This window comes from Scyliorhinus canicula, chromosome 7 (genome assembly GCF_902713615.1).
Source record: "Scyliorhinus canicula chromosome 7, sScyCan1.1, whole genome shotgun sequence".
In the NCBI taxonomy this organism is placed as follows: domain Eukaryota; kingdom Metazoa; phylum Chordata; class Chondrichthyes; order Carcharhiniformes; family Scyliorhinidae; genus Scyliorhinus; species Scyliorhinus canicula.
In genome coordinates, this window is record NC_052152.1 from 57,061,884 (window position 1) to 57,083,267 (window position 21,384).

Genomic DNA, 21,384 nt, shown 5'->3' on the forward strand with positions numbered 1-21,384 from the left:
CCAGGTTACAGAAGTGCTCATTCCAAAAAATGTGGAAAAGAAAAGCAGTGTCCTTTCTAAATTATTTGCCGTCAGCATGTGAGCACCTCTAGCAAGCCCAGCCATATGGTTACTACCCAACCATAATTGCCTTTGTGATGGCGATCCTCTTCTTAAACCACAACACTCTGTAGTGAGATATGTCCACAATGCTGTTAGTTAGGAAGTTCCATGTTTGGAGCATATGCAAAGTGCTTCAAGACAAGACAATCAAACCCACTGCCATGGGGTGACCTTTAAGTCTTGCTTGTATATGCTCCTATATGCCAAAATTAAGTTAAACTTTGCTCGAGTTAAATTCAAAGGATAGCAGTATTAAAATATATGTAAGAGTATTCAGATCGGGCATATAATCCAGCATACTTAACTCAAACATATCCAAATCATAGCTACCCGTTTTCTAACTGACATCAATTCCTATTCACCTATCTCTTTGACTGCTCCCAGCTGAGCAACATCACTGCTTCAAAGTTCTGACCGTAGTTTTTAAATCCCTCCATGGCCTCACTCCTTCCAATCTCTCACAACCTGCAACTCTATAACCCCCAACTCTCAAGATAACAGTACTGTCAATTCTGGTCTTTTGTGCATCCCTATTTTAGTTACTCGATCACTGATGACCATGCCTTCAACTGCCAAGTTCCTAAGCTCTGGAATTTCTTCCATAAAATTTTGCCTTCCTACCATTAGGACCCCCCCCCTAAAAATTGGTTAAAGGGGTAGAGTTATCGAGTATCTCCTTACATGGCTGTGTCGAACTGTTATAACACTCTTGTGAAGTGTCTTTGACCACTTTATTACATTAAAGGCCCTATATAAAAACCAGTAGTTGGTGGTGATAGTAAGAGACACTAGTTTGGGCATCGTGATTCAATTCAAACGACTAGGTGTGAACAACTAATTAATTTAAGCTTAGACGGGATAGTTGTCAGGATTCTATGTTGTGCTAATATCAAATTCCGAGTAATCCAAATAAAATGAACAAATTATAAATTAATTGATTGTCCCTTGTTTACATACTTTGCATCACACTGATTTGTTTCACCAATTAGTGCTGACTACATCTTTTAGAATGTCCTGCTGGAGCAATGCAAAGATGCCGAGCATAACACAGGCTACTCACATCGTTAGGGACTGGCCATATTCCAGCCTGTTTACCTCAATGCACATAATCAAAATCAGATAATGGAATTTCAAGGTACACTATTCAGCAAATCCTGAGACTGATGTCAGCAACAATATTTGCAATTCATGGTCCCAAATTCTTGCCAAAATCTTGAAAGAAAACGTTCAATTGTTCTGCCTTGAACATAGAAATCATAGGTCAGCTTTTATTACTAGATGAATGTCTAGAAAATCCCTAAAGTATGTATATAAACATGCATGTATGCTGGGAGAATACAGTATTTGAACTCAGCTATTGTCACATTCACATGTATAGATACTGAAGATGGGATACAGATTCAGTTCATCAGATTAGCTGGCACATCATTGGCAGTCATTTATATATGGAGCCACACGCCAACATAAACCACTGCCTTCAGAAGAGGGATAGTAGGAAGAGTCTGAAAGAAAAATAGAAGGATGTACAGACACCAGTTTCATTTGCAGTTTCCTACGCCCAGGTTAGAAACTCATCTTTTGTAATGTATGCCCATCTCCAAAGATCACAGGCTGTGATGACTGAAAAGTCATCATTGTGGTATGCAACATTCAAAGTAGATTATGACAGAGTGCATTCCAAACTGCTTCATGTTATTTTTCTCTTCATTCTAAATTATTTTTTCCCCATTATAAATAAGCTTCAGCGTTTAAAAAGTAATTTTACACACAATGGAATCTAAGCTGCTGTTTATCACCTGGATCTACAATTTTTATATCCTAGTAAGTTTTTGAACTGTCCATCAACTGGATGTTTGAAAGGAATATTATTTATTGTTTTTTGTTATATGGGTGTAATAGAATGCAAGCTTACAGATGTAACTGTTGGCCTGAATTTTGCAATCAGCAGCAATGCAAAGACTTTCATCACTGATCTCAAAGAAAGCTGCCCTCAAAGAAAGCTGCCCACAAAGATTTCACCTATTGCAACATTAATTTGATCTCCAGGTGGGGACTTCCGGTGGCGTAATGTAGAGGGAAGACATTCACAAGGTGGCTCCTGCTAGTGTACTGTACTTTTTGCCCTTTTCTTAGTACCACGGATTGTTTACTCGTGAAAACCCACAGTTATTGTAATAAGGATCTTGTACGACTGAAATGATCAAAAAAGTCAGGGGAAAGAAGGCCGAGAGTAGAAGTTCATTGATGGAGTCTGAGGGTTCTCGAACTCATCAGCAGGTAAAATGGCAGAATCAATCTCTGGTGCTCCGGCCACTCCACTAATGGCCGAGGCGCTTTCTAGTACCTTAGCAAAGGAATTCGAAAAGCACCAACAAATTGTGTCGGGACGACCTCAGGGAATCAACTGAATAATAATAGCAATCTTTATTAGTGTCATAAGTAGGCTTACATTAACACTGCAATGAAGTTACTGCGAAAATCCTCTAGTCGCCACATTCCGGCACCTGTTCGGGTACGCTGAGGGAGAATTCAGAATTTCCAATTTACCTGACAGCACGTCATTCGGGACTTGTGGGAGGAAACTGGAGCACCTGGAAGAAACCCATGGAGACGCGAGGAGAACGTGCAGACTCTGCACAGACAGTGGCCAAGACGGGAATTGAACCCAGGTCCCTGGCACTGTGAAGCAACAGAGCTAACCATGAGCTACCGCACCGCCCATTGCCCAGATATCATTTTACTACTTCACTTCACAAAAAAAACCCATTAAATTTTAGAAGTGATGAGTCATTTCTATGCCAAGTTCACCAATTTAGATTCACAAGTTGGTATTTAGTTTGACAGAAGGTTCAAGGGAACCAAACATATATTTTTAATTCTAAAGCTGTAAGCAATTGCAGTACATAGAACACAGTGGGTTTAACAATGAATTTATTGTACTAATGCTCAAAAAAATAGTATTTACAGGCTGTAACAAACAGACAGGTACTTCACGGAATGGTCAGTTTCTTAAAACTCAGAGCAACATCGAAAATTTATGCTGCGTATTTTCCAAGAATATCTCCATCTCTAAGCAAGAAGAATAGGCCTTGGCCCCCATTTGAGCGGTTCTGGGGAAAACTAATCAGAGTTGGAAGCCTAATGAGCCACAATCAATGATATGGAAGTGGCAAGGAGAGTCGAGTAAAAGTGTAGAAGGATGGAGGGCAAGATTCAATCCAATGTTTCTTCCTAGCCCCATTTCCAGAGATTAAAAGAGGAAGATGATAGGATAAGGGAGTAAAAATAGGAAAATTAATGCAGTAAATACTGCTTCCCATCTGAACGGGCCTACAGTAGTGGTGGCATGTCAAATCAGCTAGAATTGGGCAAGGAAAAATGGCAGAAGTACCCACATTTTCAACTTGAAACACAAGCAGACTAGAAACTCCAGTTAGTCTATTTTACAAGTGATGTATCCATGCCAACAGCAAAACAGAAACTTGTATACCTCACGCAAAAGGATATGTATTGCCCTAAATAAACAGATTTAATTAAATGTTCAGGTTTTATCTTATTGTATGCATATATTTGCAACTAAAGAACAATAAATATTTTACTCACCATTGAAATGCATTATAGTGGAAGTAGACAAGACCAAGGCCATATAAAAAGGCAGCATTCTATGGGGAGAAAAATTTTAACAATGTAATGAAGTCAACAAACTCAGTTTTGCTTTATGATTTGTTGCAACAGACCAACACTATCATATATGGATTAACTTATTCATTTGATTTCTCTATGTAGAATCTACATACAAAATAATTATAGAACAGTAGTCACTACATTTCAAACAAGCAGCAAATGCAGCATTTTGAGAAGTTATATCATGCACTAGATCAACATTAGGCAACTCACAGGAAAGTTGCAAGTATTTGGCATCATTAGCATCCCAGTGTTCCATACAGCCATTATCAAACAAAAATAAATGATAAACCAAAGGGATATAGAATGGAAGACTTAAAATTAATTTTTAAAAAAGAAATGCTTTAAGGAAAGCCTTCCAGGATGATGGGAAGGTGAAGAGGAGTTTAGGGAGACAACCACAAATTATGGGGGACAGGCAGGTGAAGATGCAATGGCAAAGAGGGAGTGATGCATAACAAAACAGAATAAGAGGAAGAGGGTTTCCTGGGGACTGTAGACCTTAGGATTCAAAATCAAAATCAGAATGTTAAATTGGACAACTAGAACCAATGCTTCTCACCCAGGATGTGGATGAGGTGGACATGATGACAGTTAAAATATTGGAAACAATTTAGTTTACAGAATGTGAAAGCATTAGGATAATCGAGCTTGAAGGGTAACAAAAGCATGAGTGAGAGAATTTAGAGGCACACAGACTGAAGCAGGGGTACAAGAAAGCAAAGAATGTGTAGGTAGTCTTTGACGAAAAGGATATAGTCAGAAGCTAAGCTTGTGGTCAAACTGGACCACAAAATAACAGCCTGGAGTAGCGGTCAGGCAGAGAGATGAACTGCGGGGCCAGTGTACAGTTTCTGTCAAAAGTCAAAGACAATGGCAAAAACCTCAATAGGGAAATTCAAATACGTAGTGTAAAAAGAGGGACACAGATTTTCAAGGCAATACAGTCAAGGAGGGTGCTGATGAGGAGCAAGAAATGTTTGCAATATGAGCTTGGATAGAGAAGCTGGCATTGGGGGAATGTAGCAGCTCAGGTCTCTTTCTTTATGACAAAGTCCATGAGCTCCCCAAGCTTCGTGTTTGAGGAAAAGGTGGGTTTTATGCAGATGACCGATCTTTGAATGGAAAGGCCAGGATGGTTTTAGTATTGAGCAAACTAGCAAGACAGTGTGATATCTGATGGCATTCAATTTGGCCCAACCAGATCTGGTGATGGATAGCTAAACTAGTTGCACGATATGCTCAAATTTGCACCTCCATTGTACATGAGCAAGAATGAAGACAAATCAGCTAAACTGACAAGGATAGCAGGAGATGGCGTTAAAAAAAAAAAATCAATGGTTGAACAGACTGACCACTCCAAAAATATTGTAGTTAATGGCAGGTCAACGGATAGGCAGCTGGGAATTTCAAAATACAATTCGAAGTTACTGGGTGAGCGATCTTTTCCAGCAGTCGATGCAAAAGGAAATGGGGTGTAGATGGTCATAAATAAAAAGGGCAGCACGGTGGCCTAGTGGTTAGCACAGCTGCCTCACGGCGCTGAGGTCCCAGTTCGATCCCGGCTCTGGGTCACTGTCCGTGTGGAATTTGCACATTCTCCCCGTGTCTGCATGGGTTTCGCCCCCACAACCCAAAGATGTACAGCATAGGTGGATTGGCCACACTAAATTGCCGCTTAATTGGAAAAATCTAAATTTTAAAAATATATATATAAATAAATACATTTTAAAAAAGAAGTCATTGGAGATGACCCTGTGCTTAAGACCCTGGGAGTAAAGCAGTTGCACCAGATACAGTGTTGAGAGGGTGGAAGTAAAAATATGTAGAAGAGTTCACATGGAGGAATGGGTTTAGAGAAAGCAGTAAAATTAGAGAAGGGGGCAAAGAGCAGCAATCGTTATTAAAATCACCGTTCAAAGAGTCGCTTAGTACTGAAGCTGAGGGAGAAATGGAGGGACAATATGAGAATCAGAATAGATAATGGGGACAAAGGACATGATGAAAGCTGGGTAGTGATGAGGGTAGCTCCAGTTATCAAACCTCAAGAAGGAAAGCAAGTGGTTGAATGAAAGCCAAAAGTGATCAATTAAATGACTGGGCAAAAGGGAATGGAAGAGGGAGGATATAAAGATTGAACAGTATTTCAATAAGGAGTAGGGAAGCAATGGGTGAGCTGTAGTTAAGGAGGTATGTTTTGAGTAGCCAAACGAGTAGAGGATATGATGGATCAATGGAGAATGAAGCAAAATGCATGGAAAGTGAGTCACCGATTTCTCAGCGTCAGGGACCCAGGTTTGATTGCGACCTCGAATGACTGCATGGAGTTTGCACATTCTTCCCGTTTATTTGTGGGTTTCCTCTGGGTGCTCCAGTGTCTTCCCTCAGTCCAAAGATGTGCAGGTCAGGTGGATTGGCAATGCTTAATTTCCCCTCAAGCGTCCAAAGGTTAGGTGAGCTTGTGGGATAGGGCAGGGGATTGGGTCTAGGTACGGTGCTCTTTCAGAGAGTCGATGCAGACTTGATGGATGGAATGGCCTCCTTCTGCACTCTAGGGATTCTAAGATTCTACAATGATTTTAACTGGCATAAAAGGTCACAAAGAAAGAACCAAAGGGAGTTATGACGAGAGAGATGAACATTGGCATGAGGGCAACTGGTAGAATGAGAGCAGGCAGAGATACAAGTGGGGATGAGACACTGGACACAGACAAATCTAATTTAATTTTCCTTTCAAACAGAATAAATGGAGAATACTGAAATCAATTCCCAAAAACGCAGGTAATAATCTCACATTCCTAAAAAAGGTAATAAATGACAATGATACAACATGGTGCATGACATGGCATAACATCTTACTGTTATTAAACAGCATATCCTCTTACTTTCCTGATAATGCCACAGATCATCTAATGTTTTACTTCTCCTGTAGCACCAAGGCTGTTTTCTTATTTCTTTGCTTAACAGGGTGGGGGAGGAATTCCTGATCTTGCATTAAAAGCGCACAAGTCATTTTGAAGATATTAAACAGTTTGAACAAAATGCAAATTTCAGTCAATCCAAGATGCACAAAAATTGAGACACTGATTCAAGCTACCGAGAGTAAAAAAAGGTGGTGGGAGTGGGAATGAGAAGATCATTTGGTTTTTTTGTAAGTTGTTTAGAAAATCAACAAGCAAGTCCAAGTCATTCTGTGCATCTTGATTTGGCAACTCGACAAGGGAATATTTAATCAACGAAAAGCAAAAAACCAAAACATGAATTTACATAGTGTTTTTTTTACAACCACCAGACGTCTCAAAAACACGTTCACAGCCAACGAAGTACTTTTTGAAGTGTAGTCAGGGAACAATGAGTTACAGTATTGCAACAGATATCCCAAAGAACAGCAGTAAAATTATATGGAAAACCAGGCACATGATGGAAATCAGTTGTTAGAAGTGACAATTGCTCTTCTCTGTCAGAAACATATTTAAGAAAGAGTCCATAATATTTAACTATGATGGGGCACAGTGGCAGTGACCGTCTAAATTGTATATCAGCAGTAAAGAATGGTGAAGCGTGACAGGTATAATTTACCAAATTCATTACTCTATGGCAGAGGATCCTCAACCGTGTTCAGTAGTTTTCCTAGAGACAATTAGGACCAGGATGAACTCTCCAACTTGTCTGCATGCTTACCTACTGATAAGAGATAATCTTACCCTAGAGAAAATCTTAGTTAGAATACATTGGTCCGAGGAAGCATTATTCAACATTCATGTACTCCATGGCAGCACAGCTCAAAAAATTATATCACGTCAGTGATTTAAGAGGGCTCATCAAGAAACACCAAATTGTACACAAGTTTATGGATTTGGCAACCCTGCCCAAACTGATGTTCAAAAGTAAATGTAATTAGGTTTTACACGCACATGGGAAGAAAATATATCAGTAATTGATATGCAACTTTGACAAGGGATAAGCTGAACTTCAGTCTACACTGATTCTTCAAAAACCTTTTCTCCCCCCACAGATACCTATGAATCAGGGAAGCCAAACTCAAAAAGGCAATTCATCACCAATAAAAATTTGCTGTGGGGGTTAATGCAAAATGGCCATCCATGATAACAGAATACAAATTTGCCGCTTTCGGGCCAATTCGAGAGTCATTTTTGGGCCAGCTTTATACCAGGGAAGGAGTATATATTACAGATTTCAATGCAACATCTTGCATTGTATTCGCCAATGTTGGAGTTGAACCTATGGGTACCAGGCCCAGTAGGATAATTAGCATGCTACTGGGATAATCCCAAAATAAATCCCATCTTTACTTCGGAACTAGTCAGCACCTATTGCGTCACTGTATGATTTAAATAGTAGTTAAAGACTCCTGGTTTGACCGTATGACCGGGGGCAATTCAATAAGGTAGTGGGCTTCTGGCACAGAAAGGAGGTTCCTCAGATAGAAACCGGTCACGAGATCCATCAACCCATAGACAACACCAAACAATTGCTGCAGTTACTCCATAACAGGCATGAGAATTGCATCACATGGCAGCCAGGCAATTATTTGGAGAAATAATTTCAAGTCAGTTGCTTTGATTACCTTCTAGAACCCTGGCAATGTACTGGAGTAAAATAAAGATTGAAGGATTAATTTGAATGTTTCAATGGTGTTTTCAGACAAACCAGGATGGAGTGACCCGATTACATTATAGTGACCCACTGACACAACGTCTTAGTGAAATTTGCATAAGCATAGTAGGCCAGTATCTTGCAAAATTGGAAGATGATATTAATGGGCAATCCTCAGACTCATAAGTACTTCATGTGGTCAAAATCTAGAAAGGTTAGATTTTGCATCAACTACATGAACAAAGTGACAGCCAACGGCAAACATACATGTCAAGTGAACGACATTCAAAGTCCCAAGTATAAAAGCCATGATGTGGAGATGCCGGCATTGGACTGGGGTGAGCACAGTAAGAAGTTGTACAACACCAGGTTAAAATCCAACAGGTCTGTTTTGAATCACTAGCTTTTGTTTCCTCTGGTGAATTCCAAGAAAAACCAAGTTGTTGTGATCTGGAATGCAATACTGAAAGGGAGGTGGAAGTAGATAATAACATTCACAAAAACAACTGGATAAACACAATGGGGAAATAATTAACAGGGCTGTGGGGAAAGTGATTTGGATTTATTACATAGCTCTACCAAAGAGCTAGCACAGGCATATTGGGTTGAATGACCTCCTGCGTTATAGGATTCTAGTACATTCTATTTGGGTTATAAGATACTTGTAGCCATAGCTTGACAGAAATTTTATAAATTTAGAGTAACCTATTATTTTTTTTCCAATTAAGGGGCAATTTAGCATGGCCAATCCCCCTGTCATGCACATCTTTGGGGTGTGAGGGCGAAACCCATGCAAACACAGGGAGAATGTGCAAACTCCACATGGATAGTGACCCAGGACTGGGATCAAACCTGGGACCTCGACGGCGTGAGGCGGCAGTGCTAACCACTGTGCCTCCGTGCTGCCCTGTTAACTTTATTTATAAGTGACATGTGAACTATATTGGGTTGCTTAACTGAATATCTACTCAGTGAAGAACATTATGTTCAAAACATCTGACTATCATCACAGGGTAGCTGCTAAAAAAAGACACCATGCAATATATGAATGTGACTTGGTACAGATTAGGATATAGAATAGTGGAGCTTTGGACAAGCAGGAGGGTGGGAAATTGGTCACTGAAGCATTGAAATGGGTGTGACTGGAAGCGGCAAAATAATAAATAATAGAATTTCTGGCAAGAGTACAGAGTTTGAAATGGAGATTGAAGACAATGGCTTGTCTCTTCCCATGGGGTCAGCGCAATAAGCAAAGGTGGTTCATGGCAACTAGAAAAAGATCAGAGGAAATTGGGCTGATTTTACTCTGGGAGAAAACAAAATTCAAGAGGTAGGTTTGGTTAGCTTTATGATGCAGGGAACTTACAAGATTAATCAAAGAATCACATTGCAATGCTTGAATATCAGAAATAAATAACAGTGAAGAATTCAGAAGAAGAAAGAAAAAAAATCACATGCTTTTAAATGCACAGGCAATAGAACTGTGGCATAAGTTATTGCAAAAGCAATTAAAGCAGAGGGTATTAACTAAATTTTTTTGGAATCCTTAATGTAGATAGCATTGTACAGGTTGTTGGGATAAATATTGAAGTGAGATTTGGAGATAGAGCAGGAACCCATTGAGAATTCCTTTTTAAAGCAAGGTAAATCAACAGAGAGAGAGAATTCCAAAAAAGGATCAACGTGACTATCGTGGGCCACAAGGTCAGAATCAAAGTTCCAACAGAAAAGATACTTAGGCAATATTTGGGACAATAGGGTCAGAAGCTGGGGGTGGATGCGAAGGACAAACGAGGATCTGTGAGGAACAGTATAAAAGCAGCAGAGTTTATGGAAAGTTTAACTTCATGGAGGGAGGTAGATGGGATACCAAAAACAGAGCGGCGAAATAGTCAAGACCAGAAGTGATGAAGATGCACATAAACAATTCAGTGCTTCAGAAGCTTAGGCTGGGGCAGAGGGAAATGGGAGTCCTTAATCTTTTGATGGTCGGATGTGCAGTTTAAAGACCATTCAAAACAGATTAATATGCCAAGATTTCAGACAGCCAGGTTTAAGAGAATGACCAGAGCATGCCACAGACAATGGCATGTTGAATCGGAGGTGCTAGTTTTGATGTCAGACAAGCACCTTGACTATTGTGTCAGATTTAGAAAAGGCATTGGAAGAGGTTAGTACAATCAACCAGGTCAAATAAAGCACAATGAGAACATCATTCATGATTTTGCCAAGAGATGTTTTGGTGCTTTGAGCAGCAACAGTAATCTGGAAACCAAAATATAATAATGAAATGCCTGCATGGATTTTTAAATGGAAGTCTTGCTTGGCCATCCTCATTGAATTATTTTGAACTGGTATCAGAGAAAGTAGAGAAGGGAAATGCAGTAAATGCAACTAATTTCACATCAAATGTGCAACGCATATCTCCAGAAATAGTGACCATCCGCGATGTTGACCAAGTTGGTTACCACAATGGTCGCAGCACATGATCAAGTACTGGAACTCACTACTGACTTTATTACTCAAAACTGGCTTCCAAAAGAACCTAAAGACAGGCATACTGCGACTAGGCTTTACAGCTGCCTACAAGAGTGTGGCATACAGGCCAGCTCCTAAAACTGCCCAGAGTGCTTCTTACCTGGGTCATGACAGATGTTGAAACAATCCTTCGCAACAGACAATTCAAAGTCCACCTTGGGCAAGGAAGAAGGGGATAGCGAAGGCAGGCCAAACTACCAAAAAACTCAGTGCTAGCCCCAATTCCGCCTCCACAATGCCAAAAAAAATAATCGCATATCTACATGGGTTGCCAGAGACTAAAGCATGATCCCAACCCAACAGTGGGAGTGACAATAGTTAGGACCTTGACCTTTGATAACATCTTAAGGAGAAAATAGCAAAGGTCAAAACCAGGAGTAATCTATTAACCAAACTTGCTAGTTTCATGTGGGGCACTGCTGCTACAACACTTCAAACCTTTGCACTTACCCCATCATACTCCACAGCAGAGTACTGTACTCCTGTCTGGTAAAAGTCATCCACAATCGTGTGGACATTCAATTGAATGCAACAGTGCATATCATAACTGGAACACCAACAATTAACCTCTTTCATCTGGCTTCCTGTCCTCGTAAACATCACTCCTCACACATCCGCTGACTGATGCAAACCCACAAGCTGGTGCAAACCATTGTGTTGCACCTCACTTACCACTCCATGATGACCTTTTCAACCTACCTACAGCCTGCCTTCCATCTCGGTGCCCCATATGGAGACACCTTCCCAAGAAAGAGCTACCAGCGGATATTCTTTGGATAAAGGAATGAGAAATAAAGTCACTATCAAGTTCTTTGCAACAAACCCAATCTACCAAATGGCAGGCTTTGAACTACCACAGCATGAGCGGTCTAAATGTTGATCTAAATTTCCAAAAGGCCTTTGGAAATAAACTTAAGACTAAATAACGACTTGGTAAGAATGACTAGGGGCTTTTCACAGTCATTTCACTTGAAGCCTACTTGTGACAATAAGCGATTTTCATTCATTTCAAATAAGAACTAGCACAATGGATAATTAGCTGGGTGCAGGACAGAAAACAGAAAGTAGAGATGAAGGATGGCTAAAGTGTCAAAACACTGTGCAGCGGGGTCCTGAAAAGTTCAGTGCTGTTTACAATTTATTTAATATTTTATAAATTTAAAGTACCCAATTTTTTTTCAATTAAGGGGCAATTTAGCATGGCAGATCTACCTATCCTGCACATCTTTTTGTGTTGTGGGGGTGAGACTCACGCAGACACAGGAAGAATGTGCAAACTCCACATGGACAGTGACCCAGGGCCGGGATCGAACCTGGAACCTCAGTGCCATGATGCAGCAGTGCTAACCACTGCACCACCATGCTATCACTGTTCACAATTTAGAATGATGATATAGATTTTAGAATCAAAACCAGAATTTCTAAGTTTTTGGGGAGTGGGGGGATCGGCCACTCCATGAGGACTGCAACAAAAACAAAAGACGATATTAATAAACTTGCAGAATGGGTAGACAACTGGCGTGAGAATTTCAACACAGATCAGCATGAGATACTGCATTTTGGACAGAAAAATAAATGTTACTTATTACTTGGTAAATAGGAATCTAAATGAGGTGGGGGTGCAAAAGGATCTGAGATAACAAATGCACACATGACTAAAAGTAGCAATGCAGGTTAATAAGGTCATTTTAACTTTTCTCTCGAAGAGATGGGGGAGGGTGATCTACTGTACTTTAAACTACGAACAACTATTCAGAGTCTTTCCACTTGTAAAGAGGAGAAGCTCGAGGCCGCCGATGCAAGTTGTTACTAAAAAATCAAATTCATTAAAGAGGTTTCTTTTGAATTCCCGAGTGGCAAGAATGTGAAATTTATTACCAAAGGGAGCGATTAAGGTAAATAGTATGGATGCATTAAAGGGGAGATTAGGTAAGCATGAAGGAGAAAGCAAGAGAGCGTTATGCTGATAGATGGATGAAAAAGGATGGGAGGCAGCTCCAGCAGAGTATTAACAGCATATGGATTGCTGAGTCGAATGGCCTGTTTCTGTGCTGTTTTTGTTTCTTTTATATAAATTCAAAGTACCCAATTCTTTTTTTTTTTAAAACTTAAGTTCAATTTAGTGTGGCCAATCCACCTAGCCTGCACATCTTTGGGCTGTGGGGGTGAAACCCACGCAAGCACGGGGAGAATGTGCAAACTCTACACAGACAATGACTCGGGCCAGGATCGAACCCAGGTGAGGCAGCAGTGCTAACCACTGCATCACCATGCCACCCTTCTGTGCTGTATATCCTATGCAATTTTATATAGACTCCAGATTGCAGCAATGAACGTTTTATCTGAGAGGCAAAGAGTTAAATGGTGATAGTGCATTCAGGGGCCTTTAATTGGAGAAGAAATGTTCATGAATTCATAAGAAATAGGAACAGAATTAGGCCACTTGGCCCATCGAGTCTGCTCCACCATTTTATCATGGCTGATATGTTCCTTATCTGTTCCCTACAATGCTACCAAGAGCTGAATTGCAAAATCAGCCAGAACATCTCCTCCCTTGAACACATGAAATAGGAGCAGGAGTAGTCAATTTAGCCTCCCAAACCTAAACACCTTCAATGTGATCATGGCTGATCACATCATGACCTCAACTCTACTTTCCTGCCCATTCTCCATAACCCTTCAATCCATTACCAATTAAAAATCTGTCTGAACTCCTCCTTAAATTTACTCACTGTCCCTGCATCCACTGCACTCTGGTGTAAATTCCACAGATTACACAAACCTTTGGGAGAAGTACTTTCTCCTCAAATCAGTTTTAAATTTGCTACCTCTTATTCCAAGATTATGACCTCGCATTTTAAAATACACCACAAGAGGAAGCATGTGGTAATTAGAAAAAAGTTGGTTTATTTTTAAAAATTTTTTAACTGCGCAAGTGATTAATGGGAGATATTGCCCACATAAAGGGAAACATCAACAATAACTGCCCATGAGCTAGAAAAGAGAGTAAAATTGTTAAAGGTATTAAACCTGTATTTCAGTACTGAAGGGAGTGAGTGAGCAAATGATGGGTTTCGGGAAGTGAGTTTGTAGATTGTGAAACAGGAGGGTAAAATACAAAATGTTGAGCATGATGAAGTGACCAGGAAACGGGGAGTTGCAATGGGGCTAAGAGAATGCAATGGGGGGCAGCACGGTGGCACAGTGTGTAGCACTGCTGCCTCACGGCACCGAGGTCCCAGGTTCGATCCCGGCTCTAGGTCACTGTCCGTGTGGAGTTTGCACATTCTCCCCGTGTGTATGTTGGTTTCAGCCGCACAACCCAAAGATGTGCAGGGTAGGTGGATTGGCCACGCTAAATTGTCCCTTAATTGGAAAACATGAATTGGGTACTCTAAAATTTAAAAAAAGAGAGAGAGAAATGAGGAGGAAGGTGCATGGATGGTTTTAATATTCATAGAACATAGAAAATACAGCAAAGAACAGGCCCTTCGGCCCACGATGTTGTGCCGAACTTTTCTCGTAGATTAAGAACAAATTAATCTACACCCCATCACTTTACCATAATCCATGTACCTATCCAATAGCCACTTGAAGGCCCCTAATGTTTCCGACTCACCTACTTCCGCAGGCAATGCATTCCATGCCCCCGCTATTCTCTGGGTAAAGAACCTACCTCTGACATCCCCCCTCTATCTTCCACCATTCACCTTAAATTTATGTCCCCTTGTAATGGTTTGTTCTACCCGAGGAAAAAGTCTCTGACTGTCCACTCTATCTAGTCCACTGATCATCTTATAAACCTCTATCAAGTCTCCCCTCATCCTTCTCCGTTCTAATGAGAAAAGGCCTAGAACCCTCAACCTTTCCTCGTAAGACCTACTCTCCATTCCAGGCAACATCCTGGTAAATCTCCTTTGCACCTTTTCCAAAGCTTCCACATCCTTCCTAAAACGAGGCAACCAGAACTGCACACAGTACTCCAAATGTGGCCTTACCATGATTTTGTACAGCTGCATCATCACCTCACGGCTCTTAAATTCAATCCCTCTACGAATGAACGGTAGCACACCATAGGCCTTCTTCACAGCTCTATCCATTTAAGTGGCAACTTTCAAAGATCTATGAACATAGACCCCAAGATCTCTCTGCTCCTCCACATTGCCAAGAACCCTACCGTTAACCCTGATGGGCAGCACGGCAGCATTGTGGATAGCACAATTGCTTCACAGCTCCAGGGTCCCAGGTTCGATTCCGGGTTGGGTCACTGTCTGTGCGGAGTCTGCACATCCTCCCCGTGTGCGCGTGAGTTTCCTCCGGGTGCTCCGGTTTCCTCCCACAGTTCAAAGATGTGCAGGTTAGGTAGATTGGCCATGATAAATTGCCCTTAGTGTTGGGTGGGGTTACTGGGTTTTAGGGATAGGGTGGAGGTGTTGACCTTGGGTACGGTGGTCTTTCTAAGAGCCGGTGCAGACTCGATGGCCCGAGTTACCTCCTTCTGCACTGTAAATTCTATATAACCCTGTATCACGAAATTCATGAACTTCTCATATTTACCATTTAGAGTCAGGATAGACAAGTTGCAGAAGCCCTTTGATCTTCAATACTGAGGTATTCAATGCAATAGTTATACAGGGTTACGTTCAAGAGAAAACATTAGTGAAGGTAAGGCTAATGAGTTTTTTCTGCGTCAATATAGTGGAACGGTCTAATAGACGAAAGTCGTCTTGAGGCAAAAGAGGCAATCAAGTTTACAGGGAGACAAAACAGTAATTGAATATTTTGTGGATGTATTAGCTAGAAAAGATAATTTAAATTACTATTCAATTTGTGTAATTTTTCCTTTATTCCTTTAATTTCCCTATGCAAAATCGTCCAAGTTTTCACTGATGCAGACACAAAACCATCTGAAATTTAATTATAAAATAATAATTCCCTGGCAATAACAGTATTTTGATACCATTCATGCTTTCTTGATTTTTGCAAGAACTAGATTTACCTGTAAACTATGCTTAATGTGATCTCTCATCACATTAAGTCAGAAAGTAACCTTGTACCAAATTCATTAGTTCGACCTCAAATATATTATTTCCATTAAAGAATTCCCATTTGATGTTCCTTGGAGTTGACTGCAGTTAGCCTTAATTAAGAGACCTATATTATATCATCATCATAAAGGTTGCCATGTTTTCATGGAAGGCTCAAGAGCAAATTTGGTATGAAAGCAGACACGCATATCACTGCTTGACAGCTCCGGCTGAAATTATGGCTTTCTAACAGGTGGAGCTATTATTCAATAGGACATGGTGTGTGTTCTTGGCGTAAACAAGGAGATTGGTGGCAATGCCCTCTTATTTCTCAAGTTGTCCTGCTTTTCTGGTATATTCATTCACCTGGGAAGGGCTCAACACCGTGGGTCCAGTTGTGAAATGGCCAGCTAATGACCACCTTTGAGGAAGAGGGCAAGCAGGATTTCATTTGAGTCAAAACACCTCCAAGATACTCTACCTTATTATACAAATTCTGAACCAAATCAATTCTCTGTAATTTAAACAGTAATTCAATACCTGATCCATAGTTCAGTAATAAGTCTTACAATACCAGGTTAAAGTCCAACCAGTTTATTTGGAATCAGTAGCTTTCGGAGCATAGCTCCCTCATCAGGTAAGTGAAGAGGTAGGTTACACAAACACATATATAGACAAAGCCAATAATGCAAGATGATACTTTTGAATGCGAGTCTTTGCAGTAATTAAGTGTTTTACAGGTCCAGACGGTGCGACTGGAGAGAGGGATAATCACAGGTTAAAGGGGTGTGAATTGTCTCAAGCCAGGACAGTTGGTAGGATTTTGCAAGCCCAGGCCAGATGGTTGGAATTTAAATGTAATGCAACATGAATCCAAGGTCCCAGTTGAGGCCATACTCATGTGTGCGGAACTTGCCCATCAGTTTCTGCTCTGCGATCCTGCGTTATCTCCAAGGCCGCCTTGGAGAATGCTTACCTGAAGATCAGAGGCTGATGCCCTTAATTGCTGAAGCGTTCCCTGACTGGAGGAGTACATTCCTGCCTGGCAATTGCCGTGCAATGTCCGGTCGTCCGTTCTCGCAGCAGCTGCATGATCTCGCCAATGTACCATGTCTCAGGACATCCTTTCCTGTATCGTATGAGGTAGACAACATTGGCCGAGCCGCACGAGTATGTACCACGTACATGCTCTCACATGTAATGGTGGCACCCATGTCAATGATCTGGCACATCTTGCAACGGTTGCCATGGCAGTGTTGTGTAGTGTCATGGTCGCTGTTCTCCGAAGGCTGGGTAGTTTGCAGCAAACAATGATCTGTTTGAGGTTGTGCGGTTGTTTGAAGGCAAGTAGTGGGGGTGTGGGGATAGCCTTGGCAAGATGTTTGTCTTCAACGATGGAAGGTTCCAAAGATGTTGTAGTCTCTCTGCTCCGGGACGTACTGGTTGACGAAGGGTACTCTGTTGGTTGTGTCCCGTGCTCATCTTCTGAGGTGGGCGGTGCGGTTTTTTGCTTTGGCGCATTGGAACTGTTAATTGATGAGTCGAGCGCCAGATCCCATTTTTACAAAGGCGTCTTTCAGCGTCTGTAGATGTCGGTTACGTTCCTCCTCGTCTGAGCAGATCCTGTGTATACGGAGGGATTGTCCATTGGGGATGGCTTCTTTCATGTGTTTAGGGTGGAAGCATCGTGAAGTTATCGGTGGGCTTGCAGTAAAGCAAAGTGCTGAGGTGGCCGTCCTTGATGGAGATGCGCGTGTTGTAGCCATCAGGGATGGCCACTTCCAGAATACAAAATGGATGATTGCAATGACTGGAGGGAAATATGGACAATGTGAGGAAAGCAAGCAGGCACAGAGCCTATATGGTATTGAGAAGGCAACTCCCAGATGAGACTGAAACTGTCGGTCAATTAACATATTGATGGCCCATCTCCGGGAACAAAGGAATGACACTCAAGTAACCGATACTATTGCAGACATCCCGGCGCCAGAAAGACACAAACAAAGCAAGGCCAACGGCCACCTAATACACGCCCAGCCATCAGGGCACCCACCCCTTTATTGGTCAAGATCAATACAAGTGATCAAGATACGGCCCAATTAATTGAGGCCAAGTTCAAGGCCCGCCCAAAAGCGCGCAAAGCCCCTTCAGGTATAAGAAGAAGGCCCCGAGAGAACCACTCTCTTGGACTCGGCTCTCAAAGCGGAGAGACCCGTCCACCAGCTGCACCAGAAGCAAGTAAGTCCAAGGTCAACGCTCGCTATCAGTCGGACGACCTTAGCTGTTCTCCTGTTACCTCTTCGAACCCAACAGCCTCAGATCCGAACAACGGCCATTGTTCCTCTGACTGAGTGGGCACCCGAAGTTAAGTATAGGTGTTAGCGTTAGAGATAGTTTAGTTTGTAGCATTTTGTGCATGAGTAGTTATTACTGTGTGTGTAAATAAATAGTATTGACTTTGAACTTAACTGGTGCATTCTTTGATCAGTATTCGGGTTTGAACCTTGTGGCGGTATTGAAAGATGCCTGGTGACTCTAGAGCAAACATAATTAGGATTAAGGAAGGCGGCCATATTGACTGCCATATTTATAACCAGATAAATATAGCAAGTGTCCAAGAATGCAATCGATTCTGGAGAGTAGTCCATGGTGTGACTGATGGCGGGACAGAACTTATTGATGTCACTGTGTAGTTGTTGCAATGATTCTTTGCCGTGGGTCCAAAGGGAAAAAAAGTCACACCTCTTTAACCTGTGATTATCCCTCTCTCCAGTCGTACCATCTAGACCTGTAAAGACTTGCATTCAAAATATCATCTTGCATCATTAGCTTTGTCCATATGCATGTTTGTGTAACCTACCTCTTCACTTGCCCGAAGGAGCTACGCTCCGAAGGCTAGTGATTCCAAATAAACTTGTACTTTAACCTGGTGTTGTAAGACTTCTTACTGTGCTGACCCCAGTCCAACGCCAGCATCTCCACATCATGAACCGTAGTAATCAAGGGCACATCAGTGACCAACAAGTCTGGTGGATCATTATTGGAATTTAAAGGGGCAGAGTATGCCTCAGCCTGGAATTCTTCTCACTGGTGCAAATAATTCGGCAAATGAATGCTCTAACCAGTAGGAAACACATTACTGAACAGCAAGCTTGGCGTATTCGGTGCTGGTACATTGTGCAGTTTTACGTAGTTATGTCCAGCAGTACTCCCACATTTCCGTGCTAGATGGGAGTGTTTACACTGCCCATTGGTAAACAGAGGCATGTATAAATTTTCAATAACTTTATTCGGTGACTCAAAATACAATTGACCCCACCAAGTGGATAGCACTGTGGCTTCACAGCGCCAGGGTCCTAGGTTCAATTCCCCGCTGGGACACGGTCTGTGCGGAATCTGCATGTTCTTCCAGTGTCTGCGTGGGTTTCCTCCGGGTGCTCCAGTTTCCTCCCACAGTTCAAAGACGTGCAGGTTAGATGGATTGGCCGTGATAAATTACCCTTAGTGCCCAAAAAGGTTAGGAGGGTTATTGGGTTACGGGAATAGGGTATAAGTGAGGGCTTACGTGGGTCGGTGCAGACGCGATGGGCCAAATGGCCTCCTTCTGCACTGTATGTTCTATATCGGAAAACCTGACCCCAAAAAATGTATATCCTGCTGGGCTTTCTGTGACGTACATTAGATGGATTTAATTTTACACTTTCTAATTTCTACATTACATTAAATGTACGAAGTTGTTCAATCATCGTACATCTGTATCGACATTTGTATCTCTAACCTAGAACCGAGGGGGAAAAGCAACATTCTGAAAAGTCAGCAATGTACAAATACAATTTTGATGGACGTGCAGACGCTTCCTTTACCAATAAACATTAATAGATGCATTAAATCTATTTAACTTCAATTGATTTATCATTTTTACCAAATAAGATATTGCTGAAAAGAGAGAAGTTGCCAAACATTTCCACCTTGCACTCATTCGGACAAATTCAAAAAAATGACAAATTTCAAACAATCACAACATTTTATACTACAGGAGCTGACTGGTTGGCAAGCCGACTAATTGGTCAATGGTGCTGCCATTGAGAAAGCAATGGGAAAATATAGCTTCAAGTTCCTGGGTAGTTCAAAAAAGGCACACGGTTGCACATTATTTCTTCTCTTTACTAAGAATGTATGTTGCTCCTATCAAGCATAAATGAACAATTCTGTATGCGCTAATAGCTACACTAACAACCAATTTAAGATAATCAGTTGAGTTCATAATGTGACTCCAGTAATTTTTTAAGATTCCAATGGCTAATTTGGATAATTACATAATTTTCAGACATCCATCTGCTGAAATTGGTGGTGAGCTTTCACATCTACTGTGTAATTATATACGTAAATATATACTGAAGTATTTCTCCGGTTGTGCAGTCAACACGAGTTAAAAATTGAACGAACTGAAGACAATTAAAACACAATTAAATTTATGCACCATTTTCTTTTCTTCCATGATGCCCAAAATTGAGACTGGGATTGGAGCTTGGGTCCCTCAACAGAGTATAGAGTGAAAGTGACCTGTCATTTCCTTGATGCATGGCAACTCAAAGCTTGTCTCACTCGCCAAATCATAAAATTAGTAAAATATTGACGTCCAAAGATTAGCACAATTGTTCACAATGCATTTGCAATCACCATGCAAAACAAACCAGATAAAACTGCCATGCATGTGCCATTGTAAAAATACAGAATTTCCAATGCTTAACGATGATCTTCTGTGTTACCATTTCTTTATATTTTTAACAAATAAAATGAAAACAATGCAGTCGCACCAATAATGGGATTAAAAGGGTGGGAGAAGAAAAAGAACTATCAGCTACCAGCACTAACTACTTTGTGGCTGGAGAATGCTGAACACAAAAAATTGTTCAATAAATAGCAAGTGATTAAATTGCAGTAAGAATCTTTCAAATGCTACAAACCTTCCAGTAGTCAGACTGTAAACTGTAGTACCTCTGGTATGCAGATAATGCTGAAAGACAAAAGAGAAAAAAAATCTAATTATGTGAAAATGGTATGAAATAAGAAAAAGCAAAATGGCAGCAACCTAAAGAATTCCTACAACAGATCAGAATCTAAAGACCAGATTCTTCCAAAGATGAGGATTTTAAATTTAAAACATTGGAAGTCAGGAGGCAAGGCTGATGTAGGTTTGTAGGGGAGAAGTAAATGGACAAGCAGGCGTTAGTCCAGGACAAGATAAAAGCAGCCACACTTTGGACGTGTCAAAGGCGAACCCCCTTTGCTTTTATCTCCCCCCTTACTCCGAGTTATTTGATGGGACGCTGGAGGGGCCTGCTGGGTGAGTGCACCCTTTGTTTTTCCTTCTCCGGTGTTATTTTCCTTTTTTCTTGTTATTGTTCTTTGTACC

At 41.2% G+C, this 21,384-nt stretch overlaps 1 protein-coding gene across 2 annotated transcripts in view; it reads right to left on the bottom strand.

The window, feature by feature from the left end:
* kdm6a (lysine (K)-specific demethylase 6A) overlaps positions 1 to 21,384 on the bottom strand; it is a 334,942-nt gene that overhangs the window by 213,009 nt on the left and 100,549 nt on the right. For both annotated transcript variants that reach the window (XM_038802080.1, XM_038802081.1), the window contains 2 exons: positions 20,936 to 20,985; positions 3,706 to 3,764 (listed from right to left, as the gene is read on the bottom strand). In XM_038802080.1, coding sequence (XP_038658008.1) covers positions 3,706 to 3,764; positions 20,936 to 20,985 — 109 coding nt within the window. The remainder of the gene's footprint in view (positions 1 to 3,705; positions 3,765 to 20,935; positions 20,986 to 21,384) is intronic.